Source organism: Geotrypetes seraphini, chromosome 17 (assembly GCF_902459505.1).
Source record: "Geotrypetes seraphini chromosome 17, aGeoSer1.1, whole genome shotgun sequence".
NCBI lineage: Eukaryota > Metazoa > Chordata > Amphibia > Gymnophiona > Dermophiidae > Geotrypetes > Geotrypetes seraphini.
The window spans coordinates 47,058,346-47,081,289 of record NC_047100.1 but is presented as its reverse complement, the minus strand read 5'-3'; the positions used below and the strand labels follow the sequence as shown (position 1 = coordinate 47,081,289).

At 41.1% G+C, this 22,944-nt stretch overlaps 1 protein-coding gene across 1 annotated transcript in view; it reads right to left on the bottom strand.

Annotated features, from left to right (window-relative positions):
- BSN (bassoon presynaptic cytomatrix protein) overlaps positions 1-22,944 on the bottom strand; it is a 191,404-nt gene that overhangs the window by 37,042 nt on the left and 131,418 nt on the right. The window contains exon 5 of the mRNA XM_033926633.1: positions 14,470-21,303. Coding sequence (XP_033782524.1) covers positions 14,470-21,303 — 6,834 coding nt within the window. The remainder of the gene's footprint in view (positions 1-14,469; positions 21,304-22,944) is intronic.

The window sequence follows — 22,944 nt, the reverse complement described above, 5'->3', positions numbered from 1 at the left end:
CCTCGCGCGCCTGGCAGCTCCACTCACTACCTGCACGGAACGGCGCCAGTCAGTCAGCCTCCCTCCCCCTCCCCCCACCATCCTACCTTCTCTCAGGCCACAGGCCGCCCCACCGGAAGTAGGAAGTTGCGTCAAGTGGGGGGGACTGGGGGCAGAGTGCGAGCACCCTCGGAGACAGCGGTGCGGAGGGTAGAAGCGGGAGGAAGGAAGGATTCGGGGGGGGGGGGAGAGAACTGATCGAACGCCTCTCGCTTTCGTCCTTGGAAATACATGCAGAAAACTCCCGTGCCGTGCAGCAGTTTGTGACAAGTAGTGTTTGTGGCTCCTAGGGGGAGGAGGGGAGGTGGTGGTTTGGAGGCCTGTGCCCCGATAGTGGTGGCGGTTTGGAGGCCTGTTCCCCTATGGCGGCGGCAGTGGCTTGGGAGCAGGCAGGGAGACAGAAAGAAAGGGGGAAAGGAGAGAGAAAGACAGACAGAAAGAAAGAGGGGCAGGGAGACAAAGAAAGAAAGACAGAAAGAAAGGGGAGACAGGAAGACAGAAAGAAAGGGGGCATGGAGAAAGAAAGGGGGGCAGGGAGACAGAAAAAATGGGAGGGGGGCAGGGAGAGTGGAAGAAAAAGTTGGTGGAGGGAATGAGGTCTGGAAGCATACAGCAGGCTGAAAGAAGGGAAGAAATATTGGATGCACAGTCAGAAGAATAAAGTGCAACCAGAGACTCATGAAATCACCAGACAACAAAGGTAGGAAAAATGATTTTATTTTCAATTTAGTGATCAAATGTGTCCATTTTGAGAATTTATATCTGCTGTCTATATTTTGTTCTATGGTCCCCTTTTACTAAACCGCAATAGCGGTTTTTAGCGTAGGGAGCCTATGAGCATTGAGAGCAGTGCGGGGCATTCAGCGCAGCTCCCTGCGCTAAAAACCGCTATCGCGGTTTAGTAAAAAGGGAGGGGGTATATTTATTTATTTTTGTATAACTGTTACTGAGGTGACATTGCATAAAGTCATCTGCCTTGACCTCTTTGGAAAAAACCCCAGAATATAAATGATAATTAACATTTTCTCTGCGTAAAGTGTGCTTTGTGTTTTTTAAAATTTTATTGTTGGTAGATCATTTTGACTTGGTCATTTTAGAAGTAGCTCGCAAGCCCAAAAAGTCTGGGCACCCCTGCCATAACAAGTGTTATCCAGGGACAGCAGGCAGCTATTCTCACAACCCACCCACCTCCCCGGGTTGGCTTCTCTGCTAGCTATCTGAACTGAGGAGACGCGCGCCTTTGCGTGGGCAGGAAGGCACTCCCGCATGCGCGGTGCGGCAGTCGCGAACTTTCTAAGTTCTGCAAGTAAATCAGCTTGCGAAGCTGTCCACATCCGGGCTCCATGGATGACGTCACCCACATGTTGAGAATAGCTGCCTGCTGTCCCTGGATAACACCTATTATGGTAAGTAACTGTGCTATTTGGCACTTCCTCTACCTACCTCCTGAAACACTTCATCCTACAGACCAACCCACGCCTCCCATGTAAAACACTACTATTTTCGTTCCCAATGCCCAAGGGATGCCACTACAAAAGATTCCTGGACAGGACCCTGTCCTTGCAAGCAGGCATTTGGAACAATACCCTAAGCAACCTCTTCCTAAATTCGCCATCATACCAATCTTTCACAAAAAACATGAAAACCCACTTATTCGACAAATTTGTCTGATCTTCCAACCTCTCCTTCCAGACTAATTCACCCTTCTTTCCCTCCTCTCCCTCTCGCTTCTCTATGGCCCACCGTCTCCCCCTCTAAACCAACTCTGCTAACTCACCGCTCTCATGTACCTTATTCCCCTCACATGTATCGATACCTGTATCCACAGTATCCACATTGTACCTCTCCTTTATTTTCATGAACTGAAAAGGTATGCCAGGATATAAATAAAGCTATTATTATTATCTCTTGAAACAGTGGGGTTTCCTGTGAAAAAAGTGGCCCTTGTTAAGACTGAATGATTTCTATCAACAAAAGGAATTTATGATTGGTTATGGTATGGTTATAGCAAACAGAAGGATTTTTAAAAGCAGGTTGAGAGTAAGTTCAGCTGAAAGCCAAGAATGAAATGCTGCAGTCTGGAAAGATTTCAATGTGACACAAATTTTTTGCCTAAGTGCTGGGCACGGAGAGTCAGGAACAAAAGACTTCCTACATGAACTAAAGATAAGTCTCCTGTTTTGTCTATTTTCTTTCTTTATATAGTTGGGTTTTTTTTAACCTCATGGGAAACTATAATTGGAGACTATAATTGAAAGTAAGTCTAGCTGGGAGTGAAATGTTGTAGTAGGGAAGGATTTTAGTGTGGTAGTGGTACATCTTGCTTCAGTGCTTGGTAGGAAGAGACTTTCTGAAACAGGAAGAAGGATGGCAATGTGGAACATTTTGTTTCAGTGCTCAGCACAAAGAGGTTTTGTGAAGCAGGAACAGAAAGACTCCCTACATATATTTAAGATAAGCTCTACTCTTTTGCTTAGTTTTGGATTTTCTATAAAGACAAGTCTTCTCATTTTTATTTTTTCATATCCCCGCATTTTCTAGTTTAGAGAACCCTCTCTTGCATATTATTTTGCTTTCCTGGTTAGGGGGGGGGTGACTGCTTTTGATAAACTACTTAAATAGTGCTGCCATTTTTTTTTAGCACTCCATTTTCCCCCTACAAGTGAGTTTTTAGTTATGCTCTTTTTTTTTCTGGCAACACCAGCCAGTGATAATTTTCTGTGCTCCAGAAAAGCATAATTCATTTGGCCAGTTGTCCTGCACTCTATGCTTATTGAGTCTTTTAACTATGTTATAAATACATGTCAAGCCCTCAGCAGAAAAGGAAAAGAATAAAATACACAGTAGTTGCTTTTAATTGTTAGGAAAAATAAAACATCCAGACAACAAAAGTAAAAGAAAATCATTTTACCTTTAATGTTTTAAATGAAATGTGGATAATTAGCAAAGAATGGTGCTTCAAGTTTGGCACATAAACTTGCAGAATTTGCTAATTTTATGAACAGAATTTTGAAATTTTTGTATAGAATTCCGCCAGGAGTAAAAATTTGTAGACTGTTTTCTTGTTTGGGTTTTAACTACAAATTGTATGCAGTTGATTTATTCTTTCCTGTAGAGGGCTCTATTGAATGAACTTTAGCTCATTTGTTTCATTCCAATTAATTAATCCTAAATTGGATTACTGCCAATAGGCTCCAGTTACATGTTGCCAAAATGCAAGTTCTGTTCTTAACAAGAACACAGCTAGCAGATTGTACTTTAAATTTTTCTTTGAATGGCTCTCTTACACCAATTCATAAGGAAATCTGCTAGCTGAGGGTGTTATTAGACACTACATTATCCATACATAGTCGCTTGAAGAATGTAGTCGGAACTATATTTTTCAAACTTAGACTGCTTAATAGATTGTGCAATTTAGTTTCCTTTGAAAATATTTGCACTGTTTTACAAAGTATTTTCCCTCATTCAATTACTACAATGTATTATTACTTTGTCATATTATGCTCTTCAAAGTGTGGGCCCAGACTTCCCAAGTTGAACATATTACTCTGATTTTGGAAGCTCTTCATTGGCTTCTAATTTTAGCTAGAACTGAATTTGCAATCTTAACATTAATGTTTAAGGCTTTGAATAAAGTGGCTTCATCAATATTGTCCTCTACCCTCAAGGTCTATCAGCCAGTACACTCTTTAAGATCCTCAGGAAAAGAATTTAAAAACGAAAGAACATAAGAATTGCCATACTCTGAGGGTCCATTAAGGCCAGCATCCTGCTTCCAACAGTGGCCAAGCCAGGTCTCAAGCACCTAGCTAGATCCCAAGTAGTAAAACAGATTTTATGCTACTTATCCGAGGAATAAGCAGTGGATTCCCCCAGGCCATCTCAATAATGACCTAAGGACTTCTGTTTTAGAAAATTATCCAAACCTTTTAAAAACCCTGCTAAGCTAACTGATTTCACCACATTCTCCGGCAATGAATTCCAGAATTTAATTATACGTTGTGTGAAGAAATATTTTAAATCTACTACTTACTAGCTTAATCGCATGCTCCCTAGTCCTAGTATTTTTGGAAAGAGTAAACAAACGATTCACATCTACCCTTTCCACTCCAGTCAGTAGACCTCTATCATATCACTCCTTAGCTGTCTTTTCTCCAAGCTGAAGAGCCCTAGCTAGCCACTTTAGCCTTTCCTCATAGGGAAGGCATTCCAAGTATCGATATCACCAGCCTTCGACAAAAATCACAGTCTCAATCTCAATCTTGTGACAGGGACGCCGGAAGACAGCAATTGACAGCGGATCTGAGGGCGGTGATTGGAGCCCAGCAGGAGATGTGGCATGAATCTCAAGAGACAGTGCAGAAGCGGCATGAGGAGTTAATGCATGTGGTGACGGTTCAAATACAGAAACTATGGTAACCAACTTGGTGGCGAACCTGAGAGAAACATTAGATGCGAGCTCTATGCCAGTTGTGAACTTTGGCCAAGTAGGCCAAAATAACGTATCATACCTCACACTATGCAAAATGGGACATCATGATGCTGCTGCTGATTTTTTTTTTTTTTGTACTTTCGAAAGAATTGCTACTGCAGCAGGGTGGCCAGAATTCCAGTGGGCAATTAGATTAGCTCCTTGTTTGGCAGGTCGAGCCCTTACGGCATACCAAACAGTAGCCCCAGAGTTAGTGACTAATTATACAGCTGTTAAGTCACACATTTTGGAGACCTTAGGGCTGACTAAGGAATATCGCCACCAGTTCAGGGGTGCTCAGATGGGTGAGGGAGAACGACCCCGAGCCCTAGTCCAGCACTTACGCAGGTTAGCAGAGCAATGGTTGCTCCCCAGCTCAGGAAACCCACAAGCTCTACTGACTGAGATCATAAAAGAACAATTTGTAGAAGCCCTACCTAATCACCGCCAGTCCTGGGTTAGAAAGCAAGGCTGCCTGACCCTAGAATGTGCCACTGAAATCGCTGAGAATTTCATAGATGCTAATGCCCTGACAGGAAGGGAAGCTCCATAGAGGAAGTCCCAAGTTTTCAAGTTTCAAGCTTTTATTGTTATTTAATGGATCGCTTATTTAATTTACTAAGCAATGTACAATTTAATAAATCAAAACAGACAAACAGGGAGTGCTGACGAACAAAATAACTTCAAAGTTATTGGGTAAAACTTACTTGAGTCGTGAGGAAAAGGGGGGAAAAGTTACAATTCTGTGATAAAGAAGAAGAAAAACAGTGATGGGAAGAACAAAAGGAAGGGTGAATTTGATTTAAAACTTGAGACGTCATATTATTGGATGGAAGGTAAAAGATTGAATGCGTCTTTAAAAAGTTGAGTTTTTAAAAAATTTTTTTAAAAGATAAGTCTTTTTCTTCTCTGATATACTGTGGTAAAAAATTCCACAGTTGAGGGGCCATAACCGAGAACATGTCATGTCTTCTGGTGCCTATGATTTTCAGGGAAGGAATAGAAAGAAGGTTATGGGAAGTCGAACGGAGAAGCCGAGAGGAGTTATACGGTATTAGCATCCTGGTGATAAATTGAGGCTCATTAAATCTCAGAGATTTAAAAACTAAGAATAATATTTTAAAAGTGATGCGATGGCTGATTGGGAGCCAATGGGAATTAATCAATAAAGGTGTAACGTGATCATATTTTTTAGCATTGTAGATCAGTTTGATAGCCGTATTTTGTATTAATTGGAGCCTTCTTTTTTCTTTTTGTGAAATGTTAAGTAGAAGAGAATTACAATAGTCAATTTTGGATATTACCAGAGAATGAATTAAAATGTTTATGTAATGTAATGTAATGTAATTATGGATTTAGGCTCAAGGAATTTAGATATCGAGCGTATCAGACGTAATTTAAAAAAACATGATTTAACTACATTGCTATTATGGTCATGATATGTGAGTTTATCGTCGATGATGACACCTAAGATTTTTAAAGAAGGCACCAGTTCTAAGGTAATGGTATTAAGGGAAAAAGGAGTACTAAGAGTTGTGTCCTTTTTCCAAGATCTGGTGAGGGGGAAAAAAGGGACCGGAGGAAGGTGCTGCAATGGGAGGAGGCAGTAAGAAGAGTAACCCCTAAAGAGACTTATGCCAGAACCCCTGTTAAATCTCTCGTGCTCAAGTGTTACAAATGTGGGAAGAAAGGCCACATCTAGAGAAATTGCCCCATTAGGCATAACCTGATTATGCTCAAGGGAGAGTCACTGGAATCAGGCCCCCCCCCATTGGGAAATGAGACCTGGGGAAGGGATGGGGATCCTGGCTCAACTGGACCGGGGAAATCTTCCTCCATGGATGTCCACGAGGAAGGGAGGGCCCTATGAGGTGTGGGTTTGGGTGGAAGGGTATCTTAGTTACCCTATCCAACCCTCCATAAAGATACTAGGTGTAACTCTGGATCAATGCCTAACCATGAAAGACCAAGTAGATTCCTTAATCAGAAAGGGATTTTTCACTCTCTGGAAACTCAGATCCCTTAAAGCTTATTTTGTTACATCGGTTTTTAGAATCCTAGTCCAATCCCTCGTACTAAGCCTGCTTGACTACTGTAACATCGCCTATTTGGCAATTTCCCAAAAAAATATGCGACGCCTACAACTGTTGCAGAATGCGGCAGTCAGACTAATCTTTGGACTAAAAAAATTTGACCACGTGACACCCTACTACCGGCAGCTACATTGGCTACCGATGAAGGCACGCGTAAAGTTCAAATTTGCCTGTTTCTGCTTTAAAGCATTACACAGACTTGCCCCCAAATACATTACTGACCTTTTCTCCTTCTCAACCAACAGACACAAGAGAAGTTCACATTCCAACTTCGTTTCCCCCCCAGTGAGAGGTTGCAAACTGAAAAAACACCATGAATTCCTTCTCTCACACCAAGCAGCATCATGGGGTAAAGACCTAGAACAATTACTTTCGCCCTCTACTTATGAGGTATTTAGGAAACGTCTAAAAACACACCTGTTCCTAAAACATCTTGACAACTGATCCACTTATCTCTTTCCTCTCAATAGCGACCTACTGTCCTTTTGATCACTTTTTTCCTCAACAATGAATTTCCTGTCTAATTACTTCTCTTTCTTCTTCCCCTCTTGAAGTCAGTCAATTTGTACCTTTGCTTAATCTTTTGTAAACCGCATAGAATTTCACAGTATTGCGGTATATAAGCTGTTATTATTATTATTATCCTGGACACGGGGGTCAACCAATCTATGATTGACCAGGGTTGGTGGGAGAATATTGTGAAGGGACATGACCAGATCCCGGTGATGGGAAGAGTACAAATAAAGTGTATCCATGGTGCCTCTGTTAGTTATCCTGTGCAGAGGTCCAGGGGAGAGGTCCCAGCTAGGCTTAGCTGTATTACTCTAGGTGCCCTATGCAGTGTTCCTAAGCAGAGACTGGGGGGGGGGGACTAGGAGGGTCATGAGGCCCTAGTCTTCATGAGGGCCCAAATTCAGTGGCAAAGAGGGATGGCTTAAAAAATATATTGTATGCCCTGGGGGACCTGTGAAGTGATGGAGGAGTTCCCCTCATTTCACGAGGAGCAAAAGCGAGATCCCACCTTGTATGAAGAATGGAAGCAGGTGGGCAAGGCTGTGGAAGCGGACGTTAAGTGGTTTGAAAAGGGGGGTTTGTTATATAGAAGGCTTATGGAGCCAGGGACCCAGGAGAAGGTGGAACAGCTTGTGGTTCTCCGGGGGTTCCATAATATTGTATTACTAGCTGCCCACAATCATCCCAAGGCAGGCCATAAAGGGGCTGAAGCCACGAAAATCCAGGTGGGGAGTCAGTTTTTCTGGCCGGAGGTGAACAGGGATGTTTCAGATTTCTGTACCTCCTGCCCCTCATGCCAAAAGCCCATGTATAGAGTGAGAATAGACATTCTAGGCCTCTTAGTTAAGACCCCTAGGGGTTACTCCTACATACTAGTAGTTGTGGATTTTGGGTCAAACTTTCCTTGGGTATTTCTCTTGAGGCAGATAGGAGCACGGGAATTGTAGGGGAGCTTATCTGCCTCTTTTGTACCACCAGATTTCCGCAGGAAGTCCTTATGGACTGAGGAAGTAATTTCCTTTTGAGGGAAATGTGGGAATTCTGGCAGGCCTTTAATATTTGCCCCCTTAAGACTGTGGCCTACCACCCATAGTGCAACAGATTTGTCACTTTTCTGACCGTTAACCCTTAAGGAATAATCAGCATTGTGCATGGGAGGCACTGATAGCTACCTGGACTAGGGTCACCAAGAAACTGCTTGGTCAGGCAGGCTCCTAGGCCGGTTCATATGGGCCCGGCTAGGTGTCACTGCCACAATCTAAACAAGACATCTTTTTGATTCCCTCCTAGAGAGCACTGCCAACGTCCCACTCATTCTCCCTTCAGATCTTCCAATAGAGGGCAGACTTCATCACATCTACCATCAACTCTCCTTCACCATGAGCTTTCAGTCCTTCTCCAGCTAAATGCAACAGATCAAGTTCCTCTGCAAGAGAGGGACTGAGGGTTCTACTCCAAGTATTTCCTGATACTGATAAAGACCAAAGGTTTCTACTCAATTCTAGACCTTCACACTCTCAACAAATACTTAGTGAAGGAGAAGTTTCACATGGTCTCTCTGGGAGCCCTCTTACCACTATCAGAGAGGAACGATGGGCTCTGCTCTCTAGACCTCAAAGAAGTGTACACCTACATTCCAATCTTAAATGCCCACAGGAAATTTCTTTGCTTTTGAGTGGGTTCACACCATTTTCAGTACAGGGTCTTACCCTTAAGGCTGGCATCAGCAACAGAGAGAGTTCACAGAATGTCTGGTAGTAGTAGCTGCAGCCCATTGCTCATGGGAGTTTCACATTTTTCCTTAGCTAGACAACTGGTTGATCAAGGCCTCATCATCGCAACAAACTCAGCAAGCCATCAACTCGAAAGTTCGTCTATTGGAACTCCTGAGATTTGCAGTGAACTACCAGAAATTGCATCTCAAACCAACTCAGACCTTAGAGTTCATAGGAGCTCTTTTGGACACTATGCAAGCTCAAGCTGTTAATGAGAAAGACATGGGGGGAAGCCACTGCTAGTCCTGGATCGGTAGCATGGAATGTTGCTACCCCTTGGGTTTTAGCCAGGTACTAGGGACCTGGATTGGCCACTGTGAGAACGGGCTACTGGGCTTGATGGACCATTGATTTGACCCAGTAAGGCTATTATTATGTTCTTCTTTTGTACCTCAAAAGAGAGTTGAAAATCTTATCCACATGAGTTGGAAAGTTTTTTCCCTACAATGCACTGCTGCACATCAGATGTTACATCTTTTATGTCACATAGCTTCGACTGCTCATCAGAGATGTTTCTATGTTAGGCTGAGGAGCTCACCTTAACAGCCTAAACACTCAAGGCATCTGGCCTCCTCAAGAGAAAGGGAAAGGAATTGGGACTTATATGCCACCTTTTTGTAGTTTTACAACCACAATCAAAGCGGTTTACATACAGGTACTTCAAGCATTTTTCCTATCTGTCCCACTGGGCTCATAATCTATCTAATGTACCTGGGGCAGTGGAGGATTAAGTAACTTGCCCAGGGTCACAGGAAGCTGCATGGGGTTTCAGGGTGCTGAGGCTGTAGCTCTAACTACTATGCCCCTCTATCCTCATCAATCCTTCTACACCTTTCAAGATTATTCGCACAATCAAGTCACCATATTCTACTTGAACGATCAAAGAGGCACAGGATCTTGCCCACTCTCTCAGAAAGTGATATGGACCTGGGTGATTGCCTACAACATTCTACTCAAGGCAGTGGACTTAGCAGAGTAACAGAACATCTTAGCAGACAAACTGAGCAGACTCCTTCAACTTCATGATTGGGTGACCCCTGAAATAGATCTCTTTGCTTCCCCCTACAGCCACAAATTTCCACTTTATTGCTCCAGACTCTACACTCCTAATCGTCTGGAGTCAAGATGCTTTTCTTCTCGAATGGTGAGAGAAGTTCATCTACGCATTCCCTCCAATAACTCTCATTGGGAAAGCTTTACTCAAGCTTCGTCAAGATTGAGGCACCTTGATTCTCATCATACCCTATTGGCCACTTCAACTATGGTTCCTTCTCCTCCTACTACCTAGTGTAGGGGAATCCATCACACTTCAGTTGTTTCCAACCTTATTCATACAGAACCAAGGCTCTCTCCTTTATCTAAATCTATGCTCATTAGAACTCAGAGCATGGTATCTCTCTCCTAGTGAGTAGACACTATCGCCTTATTTGCACCAGTGTTGGCTATCATTGAAGCTTCAAGAAAACCTCCCATAAAAAGATGCTGTTGTTTCAAATGGACTCATTTCACTGTCTGGTATAATCTCCATTCACTAGATCCAATCACTTGTCCTCTGCCATCAGTTCTTGATTATCTTCTTCACCTTTCCAATTCTGGATTCAAGACTACTTCAGTGCGTGTTCATCTCAATGCTAAAAGTATTAGTGCCTTTCATTCACCGTTGGAAAAGAAACCATTGTCTATATATCTCTTGGTCTCCAGATTCATGAAGGGCCTTTTCCATACCAAGCCTCCTGCCATTGCCTGGGACCTCAATGTCATTCTCTGCTCTGATGAAGTCTCCTTTTGAACCTCTCTTGACACTGCCTGAAATGATCCTGTTGCACTGAGTTTACCTCTTGAAGCTGCTAGGTGCTTTGGACATCGAGGGGAAAAGTGCCAATGTGAAGTCAATGGCCCGGGGAGCTCAAGTAGAACTCAAACCAAAAATAGCTCAGTGCTTTCAGAATGCAAAAAGACTTCAAGTGGCCCAAAGACCCAAAAATGAAAGGTTGAAAAAAGTCAACTAAATGGGAAGGAACTAAAAGAAAACGACAAATGATGACCAAGAAAACGACAAATGATGACCAAAAAAACAAATGGAAAAGTAAAGTGAAGTCACCCGAAAAGGCAAATATTTGACGCGCTGAGGAGAACTATGAAAGCACTGCTTCTCAGCTCTGCGGAAAACAAGAACAGCAGGTCCTGCAAGCTAACATGGCGGGAAAGCACCAGCTTGTGTGCAGTACAGGCAGTACTAACAAATTTAAAATGATAGTTCACTTGTGAACTGTCTGTACCAGGTTCCGTGGTTGTCATCACCCATCTGTGAGAATATGCTTGTCCTCTGTGAATAATTGTTTATAGTTTTATTTAATATTTTCTACTCATTTCACTGTTCATTTTATATTGATTTTACTAACACAACTTTTATGCCTTTATTTAAACAGTTTTTTTGCCCCTGAGGCAGCCTTTCTAGGACACAACATTGCTGTGTCAGGCACAGTTTATTCTACTCCCACATAGAGTAGTGATACAATAATATAGTTAATAGACTATGGGGCTTATTTTCAAAAATGAAAAATGTCCAAAAAGTAGCATAAGGGATCTAATGGTCATTTCTCTTGCCAAGCCCTTCCAATTCGCTATTCTTTTGAAACCTACATTCTAGATGAATATCTATAGCGTGGATCAGTAGTTCATCTAAATCTCAAGGAGGCATGTTATAGGCGTGGTGTGGGCAAGACTAGGGTGGGTTTATGACTTGAATGTTTTTCTACAATATATAGAACCACCAATATAAGCCAAAATGACACTAAAGGTGATTTTTTTTCTTTCTTTCTCTATTTCTCTGTTTTTTTCTCTTTTTATATAAACAGGAACAAGCCTCAGATTATTGAGTTTTCATCCATTCAGGGTTTTTCAAAGAGAAAGACAATTCTTTTATCTTACTCATATTAACATCACTGGCTTGATCCCATCCTCCCTACCTTAATTCTAACATTAGACTTAATCTTTATTTCTTCTATTGCTTTTCAATCTTCAATTAATTTATACTAAAACGTACCTAACTAGGTTACTATTTATTTTATAATAAACTCGATTATTTTAAATACTTGATTCTTAAAAAACTTTATAATTCATTAATACTTAGAACTATTTAAACCTCACAGTTCATTTCAGGAACTCAGAACCGACAGAAAGTGCACTAGTGCAAAAAAGTGTACCAGTGCTTTAAAGTGCTGTATCAAAAGTGCATTTGTGCTGTAAATTATTTTGTTTTCCATTCAAACTTTTGGAACTCTTAGAACTTAAAATACTTAGCTTATGCTCTTTAAGAACCAGGACCGTTGCTTGTTACCAGGACTGAGAGCATAAGAGCATGAGCTAAGTACAGTGATACCTTGGAATCTGAACTTAATCCATCCCTGTTCGAGTTCCAAGGTGTTCCAGTTCCAAGACAATTTTTCCCATTGAAAATAATAGAAACTGGATTAATCCGTTCCTGGGCCCCACAAACTCAAATTTTAACAAGAAATACACTGGATTTTAAGGTAAAATATTAACAAATATTCCAAAGCAGCATTCAGATTCTGGGGCACAAACACACACATACAATGTGCAGGGTGTTCAGATTCCAAAGCAGAGTTCAGATTCCAAGACAAAATTTACTACAAAAAAAGGTTTGGATTCCAAGTTGTTCGTGTTCTGGGGCGTTTGGATTCCGAGGTACCACTGTACTTTAAGTTCTAAGAGTTCCAAAAGTTTGAATGGAAACAAAAAAATTTACAGCACAAATGCACTTTTGATACAGCACTTTAAAGCACTGGTACACTTTTTTGCACTAGTGCACTTTCTGTCGGTTCTGAGTTCCTGAAATGAACTGTGAGGTTTAAATAGTTCTAAGTATTAATGAATTATAAAGTTTTTTAAGAATCAAATATTTAAAATAATCGAGTTTATTATAAAGTAAATAAAAACCTAGTTAAGTACGTTTTAGTATAAATTAATTGAAGATTGAAAAGCAATAGAAGAAATAAAGATTAAGGGCTCCTTTTACGAAACCGCATTAGCAGCTTTATCGCACGCGTGCTAAGCCCCGCCTGCTCAAAACTATCGCCAACAAATTAGCGCACACTATTACACGCGTCAAACCACTAACACGGCTTCGTAAAAAAAGCCCTAAGTCTAATGTTAGAATTAAAGTAGGGAGGATGGGTTCAAGCCACTGATGTTAATATGAGTAAGAGAAAAGAACTGTCTTTCTCTTTGAAAGAACCCTGAATGGGTAAAAACTTAACAATCTGAGGCTTGATCCCATTTCTAAAAAAAAGAGAGAAATAGCGAAAGAAAAATAGTCACCTTTGGTGTCATTTTGGCTTATATTGGTGGTTCTATATATTGCATTTAATTGATAGGTAACCATCAGGTTTTCTTTATTTTACTTTTGAATGTTTTTCTGCCATAACCAAACATTTAAGAATATGTCCAGGGCACAATTTAGATGTTTGGGGCTAGACCTGTTTTAATCACAAATAAATGCCAAAAAGGTGCCCAAACTGACCAACATGCCCCCCCCATTCGCTCTCCCAGTGGTCACTGATCTTCTCCCACCGCAACCAGCTTCAGATGTAGTAGAACAGCAAGCAGGTTCTTGTAGTTGCCTAGTGTGTGGTGTAGTGAACCACAGAGATGGGGACTCAGGCTCTTATCCCAATCTAACTACTACACTTATGGTGGAATATGTGAACCTTCCCACATCCCACTGTACCTACATATAGGCTACACCTGCAGTCATAAGGGTTACTGGTGTGGTTGGGTGCAGTAGGTTCTGGGTGGATTTTGGAGGGCTTACCAAACACCAGAAGACACCTTTTATGTGTAGTTCACTGCAGTACCTCTTACGTTGCCCCACTGTTCTGCTGGGATGTCTGTACGGCCAGTCTACTACAAATGGTGGCCCCTCCTACATCCCAATACAAGCTTCTGTGCATTTTTCATTTGGACATGTTTTGGGATTTTTTTATGGTTCAAAAAGATAGATGCACAGAGCAAAACCATACCCATTTTTCAATAAAAGTTTATTTTCCCTTAAATTTACAAGTTCAATTATGAGGGAAGAGGGAGGGAATTTTATAGTTATGTATTGTATAAGTATTGCTTATTTGATAGGTAAGGGGGGGGAAGGGTGGGAGTTAAGTATTTATCACTGTTATCATTGATGATTATTAAGTGATATAGATATTGTTAATTTGTTTGGACATTTTATCACACTTATTGTAAGTTTGAAAATGAATAAAGAATTTAATAAAATAAAAAAGATAAAATGGGCATGTTTGGTACTGGATTTTTGTGCATCTTCTGAAAAACATCTAAACTCGGATTTAAACGTCATATCAAAAATACTACACATCTGGTCTGCTCTTCTATTTCTATCATGATTAAGCCACATGGAACATAAGATAACAATGAACTATGTACCTGTAGGTTTATTATATGCATTCTTATCTTATTTATATTTACCAGTTTAGTTATTATGCATTGCAATAAAAATTGGGGAAAAGAGAACATCGATTTACTACCTAAACAATTCCCTTACCTGGCTGCCTTGGAGGAACTGATGTTGAATAATAGAGAACTTATCCTTTTCTAATTCCTCATAGGTTGGGCTGATGGGTTTGGGATCTGAGAGGGATCTTTGTATTGTTTTTATTGGGCGAGGCAGGGTCTGGTGGCGCTGTGATGATTCAACTGTGAAATATTTTTGGGGGGTCACACGGGCCTTGCTAAATCTTTCAGTAGAAGTAAAAGTGGATTCCAACAGCCGATGTGGAGAAAGAGGAGAAACTGGAGAGTAAAGTACTTGTGGAGACTTGGGAGGCTGACAGGCCACTAGCTGAGAAAGAGATTCTGTAGGCAAATGAGACTGATAGCCAATTTCTAAAGGGTCAGGTTTCTTTTTATCAAACTTTGTTGTGGCTTGTTGCCTCATATTGTTGGGATCTATAGGCCCTGATGTTGTAATTTGTATGTTAGATGTGAAGGGAGATACTGTTGTTGAGCCAGTGAACTGAGGAACAATTCCTTGGCAGTGAGTTTCTGGCTCTGTCTGACAAGCAAGGCTTTCTCCATAATGGGTCTTTTCTGGAGCTGAAATGTACTTCACAATTTCCACCTTTGGATCAGGTGTAGTTATATGTATAGATGGGGAAACTCTCTGCAATTGGTCTAGCTCTGTTTGAACTGAGCAGTCACTAATGGTTTGGATGGCTATACTGGATGTTCCTTTGGCTGACTCATGTTTTCCATCTGAACCAGAATCTGAATGACGTGAGAATCTTGACCGCCGTCGACGTACTGGTTGCTCCCAGTCAGCATTATCCTCATCATCCGTCTGGACACTGCAGTCTGTACTACGTCTTGTCCTACGCCGGCGAGATATAAAATATTTGTCTTCACCATCTTCATCATCAGTCTGCACACTACTGTCTGTTATCTTCTTGACAATATATGAGTCATGTCCTTCATCCATTTCATAAGCATCCCTGAGCCGTGGCATTGAGTTTCTTTTTTTGATGCTCCTGTTACCTTCCCAGTGTTCTGTCTGGAGGGATATCTCTGAGACAGAGTTGATTAGTGGTCTTTGTGGTGGCAGGCAGCGTGAATGTGTTGGCATTTCCTGCCCTGTAGCTGCCATAGCAATGAATGACTGATTCATGGGTGGCCAGTATTGTCCATTTTGGGCAAGGGTCCTTTGCATTTCTATAGGTATTTCAGATACTGTCTGAGGAAGCATCCTTGTTGCTGAGTCACAAGCAGGTGGAATAGTTGTTTTCTGTCTTTTTTGCTCTTCCAATTGCTGTTGTAGCTGTTGCTGTAGCTGTTGAATCTGTTCTAACTGCATACGTTGTTGTGCCAGCTGTTCCCTCTGCATGGCAAACTGTGTCTGGCGTTCTTCCTGCTGCTGCTGTAGCACTTGTTGTTTTATTGATTGCAGTTCATGGATTTCTCGTTGTACTAATATCTGTTCCTTTTCTCTATGGCGTTGCAACTCTATCCGTTCCCTCTCCAGTTCCTCATGCAATCTTAGCTGCCTCAGTTTCTCTAGTTCTACTTTTTCCCTCTCAATGTGTAGCATGTGTTCCTGCTGCTTCCGTTGGCGTTCCTCTTCCTTTTCCTTTTCTTCTTTTTCTGTATTAATTTTGCCAGTGATGAGGGTTTGATGGGCTTCAATCTGTTGCTTTTGATTTGATTCCTGCTGAAGCTGGCTAATTTCTTTAGAGATGCTTTGTACCCCAGATGCTGCCATACTGTGATCTTCTTGAGCGACAACATTTGTGTGTTCTGGTCTCTGCCCAGTAATTGGTGTAGGCACTGGACCAGAAATAACTGGTCCTTTACTAACAATGTTTGCTGTAAGGGGGTTAATAAGTTTTCCTAAATACATTGGTACCTCTGTCAATGAAGCTGTAGTAACAGTTGCAAATCTGCTGGGAGTTGAAGACCGATATAGGACTTGAGGTGTAAGGGGAATTCTTGGAGCATATAGAGGCACTCTAGTTAAACTTGTTAGTGGTACAGCTGTTATGTTTCCTGGACTATAGGGTCTATATGGTGCTTGAAACATTGGTCGCAACACAGATGCTGGTTGTGTTGTGATGGGAAGAGTAGATGCTATTGGGGTATTTATGGTTGAATAAATCATACCATCTGCAGCTCTTACTATAGCTGTAGAAGGATATAACTGATGAATAGCTCCAGTCTGAGGGCCAGAGATATTATTTTGTACAAGATTTCCATAGCCATGGTAGGTTTCTACATAATTAGGGCTGTACATCATATTTGTTTTCACAGAGGAAAGACCCTGCTGAGCAGAAATTGCACTACTTCCTGTTGGTCCAACACTTATGAAACTTGGCCCATACTGTAAGAGATCGGGATTGTTTGTGTGTCTACCACCATACTGATCCATAGAATTGAGGGCTGCACACATTCTACTTATTTCCCGAGCTGTAGTAGCACTATATTGAGCAAGACTACACTCCTGCAAATTTTTCAAATCTCTTGCTGAATATCTGTAATCAGAATAGATATTGGACATTGAGCTGTACCTTCTCATTGGTAATGAATGACTCAATAAATCTTTAGGCTGACGGAGGTCAGTAAATGATCCATACTGAAGTCCCTGGCCAAGGTAGCCTCCATCAGAAAAGGAATATGAGTTCTTCATTGTTGTCAAGTCCATGGCACATTCTCCAGAAGCAGACTGAAAAGGTTGTTCACTCTTAGCTGAATAATAATTTAAAGCTATTTCAGACAGGTTGGTTTCTGACATGGATGAATGTAGCCTTCTGCTAGGACCTTGAGGGTACAATTTGTGTTCCTCGTACATATTTGGAGCAGAAGATAATGATTCTTTGTAAGGATATGTCTCCGAAAGTTCAGTATCTCTTTTTCCATAATATTGGGCAGCAGATCTACCCACATTTGTTATGTCACCCACATTCTTTTCAGGTATCTTGGAAGAAGGAATGAAAGCACCAGTACAACTACTGCCAAAGGGAAATTTGTAAACCATATCACAACACGCCATCTGACTTTCAGGTTTTATCCCTGTGAGGTCTAATACACTAGAAGATGTTTCTTCTTTGATGAGCTTTGTCATTGTACCAGTTTCAATGTCATCCAGCTGTACCATCATGGCATGTGATGGCTGATTATTAAGAGTGACTAGAGGATTCTGAGTTTTTAATTCCATTGGAAACTGTCTGTGGATTTCAGAGGGACCCACCATTTGATCCTGCTTAGGAAAGGTACTGATCGTAATCATATTTGGGGCTCTACTAGTCTGAGTGATTAACATGTCTTTCTTAACCAAAGATGTCATTTGGTTGGGTAAGTTATATCTTGCAAAAACTGTTTGTTGTGAAACATTGTCATCTGGTTTTCTCACATTAGAAATTCCAGTGCTTTCTGTGTTTCCTCTTAAAATGCCAGACTGAATTGCTTGCTCCATTTGTCTGACTTGTGTCAGATGCATGGCACTTCCTGTTCCTTGCCCCAAATCTGTTCTGTTTTGGAAAGGATCTCCGTAAACTATAGGTTGCTTTGGTTGTGTCACAAGCATAGAAGATGCAATAGTTATACTAACTGTGGTGGCTGTGCCTATAATAGCATGAGGTTGTTCTTGGGCACTGAGGTTTATAATCAAAGGTTGCACAGCTGTAGATTGGCGAGTTGGAGATTGGTCTAAAGTGAGAGAGTACTTTCTAGTTTCTGAAGCTAAAGAAGTAAGATCCATGCCTTGATCTGTTATTATGACTGGAGCTGGTTTTAAAGCCGTTCGCAGGTCAACAGCACTACCACTTTGTGGTTTAGGTGCTGGTTCTACCCTAGATGTTCCAGGTACTGAAGATATTCTACATAAAGAAATATTCTCTGCTGGTAGTGCTCCCCAGCTATGTGCACTAGCACCAGTATCAACAATGCTGATATGTCCTTTAATATCATGCATCTGAACAGAAGATGATGTAGGGGTTCTTTCTATAATTGTCTGTTTCTTAATATAACTGGATGATGATTGCTCCTGCTGTGTTTTTGATGTATTTCCTGTAGTCTGACTATAACTATGAATTGTTTGTCGATGGTTCATTCGTGTTGGAGATGTTATAGGGGAGATGGATGAACTGACATTTATGGATTTAGTTTGGCTAGATGCATCTGACGCTAATGTGATGACCATACATGGAGCTTCTTGAGATGACTGCTGTCTGGAAAGACGAGGTATAGCGAACTGGTGAGGTGTCTGTGTCCCTTGCGCTATCATTGAGGAGGAAGCTGAAACAGTAGAGGTAGAGAGTAGATCACATGACATTCTTGTACTCTGTGTCTGAGTGGAGAACTCTGCTGTTGATTTGGCTCCAGGTACTGAACTCATCGACATACCTTTTCGTGGGACAAATTGAGTAGGAGAAGTAGGAGAAAGGGGTGGGCTTGAGCTCTTGAAGAATGAAATAACTTTAGATGCTAAAGAAGTACTAGTTATGCTGTCAGTACCACTCTGGAATTTGTCTCCTAATGTCTCTCTAATTTCAGCAGAACCTTTGTGTTTGAACTGATCTTTATTTGAGATATAACTTGAAGTCACTTTTGGTTGACTGTAACTTCCATTGGTGGAAGAAATATATGATGCATCACTTATTGAAGAAGGACTGCTATACATTATTAGAGCATTGCTTGCATTGGTTGTAATGGTTTGGTGAGGGGTTGCCATACTTGTCCCTATGCTGCATCCTTTACTGTACTGGTAAGAAGTTGCTATAACTTTGGGACTTGAGGTACATGTTACCACTGAGCTATGAAGTTTGAGTTGATCGTATTCTTCCTTTGAAAAATGTTGTGTGACTCGAACATCAGGAATTGTTCTCCCTCCACTGCTTTCAGATGATAAAAAAGACACAGGTGCAGCCAACTGGGTGGGACTTGTTCCAGGAGTAAGTGAACCACTTGTTTGTTTCATCATGTCAGAGTATGCACTCCCTGCATTCAGAAACTGTTTCTCTTGATATGCATTTTCTTGGCTACTTGCCTTTTCCTCCTGCTGCAGAGACAAATCAAGTGATGAAGACTGATGCATCCTAGAAATATTTTGTGATGTCTGTAGAATCTCCTCATATACTGTTCCAGACTTAGCAATTTCATTCTGATATTCTGTTTGGGATGAACCCATGTGAATACTGTCATAATTGTACTCATCTATAAACTGGTATTCAAAATTGTTTTGACTTTCAGTACTTCCATACCCTACCTCTTGATAGGTATTGCCATAGGGAACATTTTGCAGAGACTGCTGTACTTGCTGTTTCTGGAATATTTCAGCTTTCCTCATCATTTCTTCATATACTTCTTCTGCACTTTTTAGTGGTTTATTTGAATGGTAAGTGGACATCTTTTCTGTTGGAGAGTACAATGACATAAAAGTTGGCAAGTTGTATTCACTACCAGACTTGTATAATTTGGAAGCAATTAAATCAAATCCCTCTGCCTCAGAATCTATAGAGGGTGAATATTCTGAGCATGAGGATCTGTGTAACTCTTCCATCTCTGCAGCCTGCCGAAGTTCTTCTGTTGGAGATGCATCCTCAATGGGAGACAAGTTGCTGGGTGGAGTTTTAGACCTTTCTCTTCTCCTCTGTGCTCTTAGTTCTTCCTTGTCTCTTTTAGTTTTACGTGCTGTGCTCCGAATACGCTGTTGTTCTACTTCTCGCATCTTTTCTTGCTCTCTCAAGAGTTCTTCTTCCTCACGCAATTCCTCTTCCTCTGAGGAATCTTCAATTGTTGGTAATAGAGGACCATGGGAACGATGTCGTGCTTTTCTTTGTTGCTTAACCTCTTCTAGTCTCTGTCTTCGACTTGGACTGCTGTCACTGTCTTCTTCAAGTGATGAAATGGAAGTAGGGGAGGTTCCTGATGTATAACTAGGTGTTGTTGCAGGCAAGGTTGAAGAATATTCACCCCTTGATTTTTCCTCTGGAGAGCCTGTCAAACTTTCCATCTCTAGTTCTGGTTCCCTATCAAGACTAAGATCTGCTTCGTGGCTCAGCTCTATGTCTCTATTGTAATTATTTGTGCTATTTAACTCAATAGTCTTGAAGCGTCGCAATCCACCTTGTGCCATTTCTTCTCCCTCCAGAGCTTCTATGGCTTTCCTATGATCATCATACATGCTGCTTGAGTTCTGAGAAAGTTGCCTTTTAGTTGAAGAGCTATCTTTGCCTTTTTCAGAATCAGGTTTGTGACTGCTTTTGACACTCTTATATGCTATATTAACATATTCTTCGTCATCATCAAGATTGTCTTCTTCAGCACTCATCTCTAGAATCTGTCTTCTCATAAATTCCTCGTCAGTAAATTCTCCCCTCTTTTGCTTTGTTGATAGAGGAGAGAATCCTCCTTCACTACTGTCCTCCACATAGTCATGCCGCAGTTTACTTCCAAAATCATCAGATGATTCAAAATTGTCCATTTGACCTTTCCGATTTTCCCATTCCAGAGAATCTTCATCTTCTTCCATAATATCTTCTAATTCTTCATCAGAATCAAAAGTTTCAGGTGTAATGGAGAGTGAACGTGGCCTTTGCCTTTGTCTTTGGTCTTCTCGTAACTCATGATATATTTTTCCTCTGTCACCCTGGTCTCGGGATGTGTCCTTTGATTCCAACAGTGGGCGAACAGAGCTTTCTAGTTTAATAAGTTCAGAAGGGCTTGGTGGGCTACATTCAACTTGCCCAGCTCCACTTAGTTGTTCTTCTTCTTGTTGCACCAGACCAGTGATCTCACTCTGTGAACTGGAGATCCCATCTGAAGAATATCCAGTGTCACTCATGCTTTGAGGGCTACGGGACAGGTCAGGAGGATAGGTCTTGTTTGTCTCCTGGAACAGATGAAACACAAATATTAATGGCTATATTTCAAAATTCATCTGGTAGTAAGGCAATTCAAATATGCATTTAATTGATGTAACTTGTGTGGATATCAGTTCAAGATTTCGATTTTACTGACATCCCCATGCCTTTCTACCCATTCCTCATTTTTTGTTATATACGATTCAAATAAACTATACTTTATGTAGATCACTTGTATTCTTGTAGCATCTAATAAGAGCAGTAGAAGATCACATGCACTCTTCATTTTTTCCATCTGTTCAGGGCTGTAAAAGTAAGAAATTTCTTGACCATACGCTTTCATACCAAGCAGCCCTCTACAACAAAGAATTTTGATCGTTGTTGCTTACATCTTGTTCTTATGAACATTTCAGAAATCAGTTGAAAACCTTTCTCTTTTCAAAATACCTGATTGAATGGATTTCATTGTGCTTTCTTTTTATAACCTTTTCATTTTATAATCTTTTGTAAACCGCATTGAACTTATGGTTATGCGGTCTAAAATTCGATGTTATGTTATACATAAAAGCCTGAATTTCAATAGGATATCTAATTGCAAAAGAATGCATAATTTTAAACCTGCATAAACCTAGGCATTAAAGTGTACATATACACCTACATCTTTCAAAATGACAGCATAAATTAGGAACTCCAGAGTCTTCTTTGACCTTTGAAATAACTTAGGGCTCCTTTTACAAAGGCGCACTAGTTAAGCAGGTGGTAATTTTTTAGCTAGCGCGCGCTAATCTTGTGTGTGCGCTAAAAACGCTAGCGCACCTTAGTAAAAGGAGCCCTTAGCCTGGAACAGTGCAGACAGTCATTGTGCCTGGCGGTAACCAGGTGGAAGAAGCAGATGAATTGTTGGGTGCAGCTTTGAGGGCAGAATGCATTGTGACCCTGGTACGGAGTAGAGAAAACTTCACTGTAGGCTCTGGGAAAGCAAGGGAGTCAATGACTTCAGCACAATTTCAAGCTCAGTCTTCTCGAGTTTGATGGACGTTACAACTAGTAATTTTGTTCAATTAGCTGAACATGAGACAGAATTTCGAGAGCTAGAACAAAAAGTGGTTAGATACTGTAGATTTAGTAATTATGAAAGAGACTATATATGGCTATACATTTTCATATGGAACTTCTGGAAAATGCTTCTAATTCACATCATTTAAGATTTATAAACTTTCCAAAATTTTTGGGACTAGATTTTGAAAATGTCACTTTGCCTACTATCCTGTGGGCAGGTTAAATCTATTTTTACAAATATGAAAGATTTATATCTTTGAAAATGTATGTCTAAAGTACTGTATAAAATGTATGCTTAAGATCCTAGAATGTCTGCCTGGGTTCTCGGTAATCTAAACAGAGCTAACTTTTCTGCCTCTTGCCTGCAGCAGACTATCCCTTTTGTTCCCCAACACTCTGTTTCCTCCAACAGCTTATAGCCCTGTGGGCATAAGAACATAAGAAGTTGCCCCCGCTGAGTCAGACCAGAGGTCCATCTTGCTCAGCGGTCCGCTCCCGCGGCGGCCCATCAGGCCTAGTGCCTGAACAGTGGTCCCTGATTAATTTTATAACTTACCTCTAATCCCATCCCTATAATCTACCTCTACTCTTATCTGTACCCCTCAATCCCT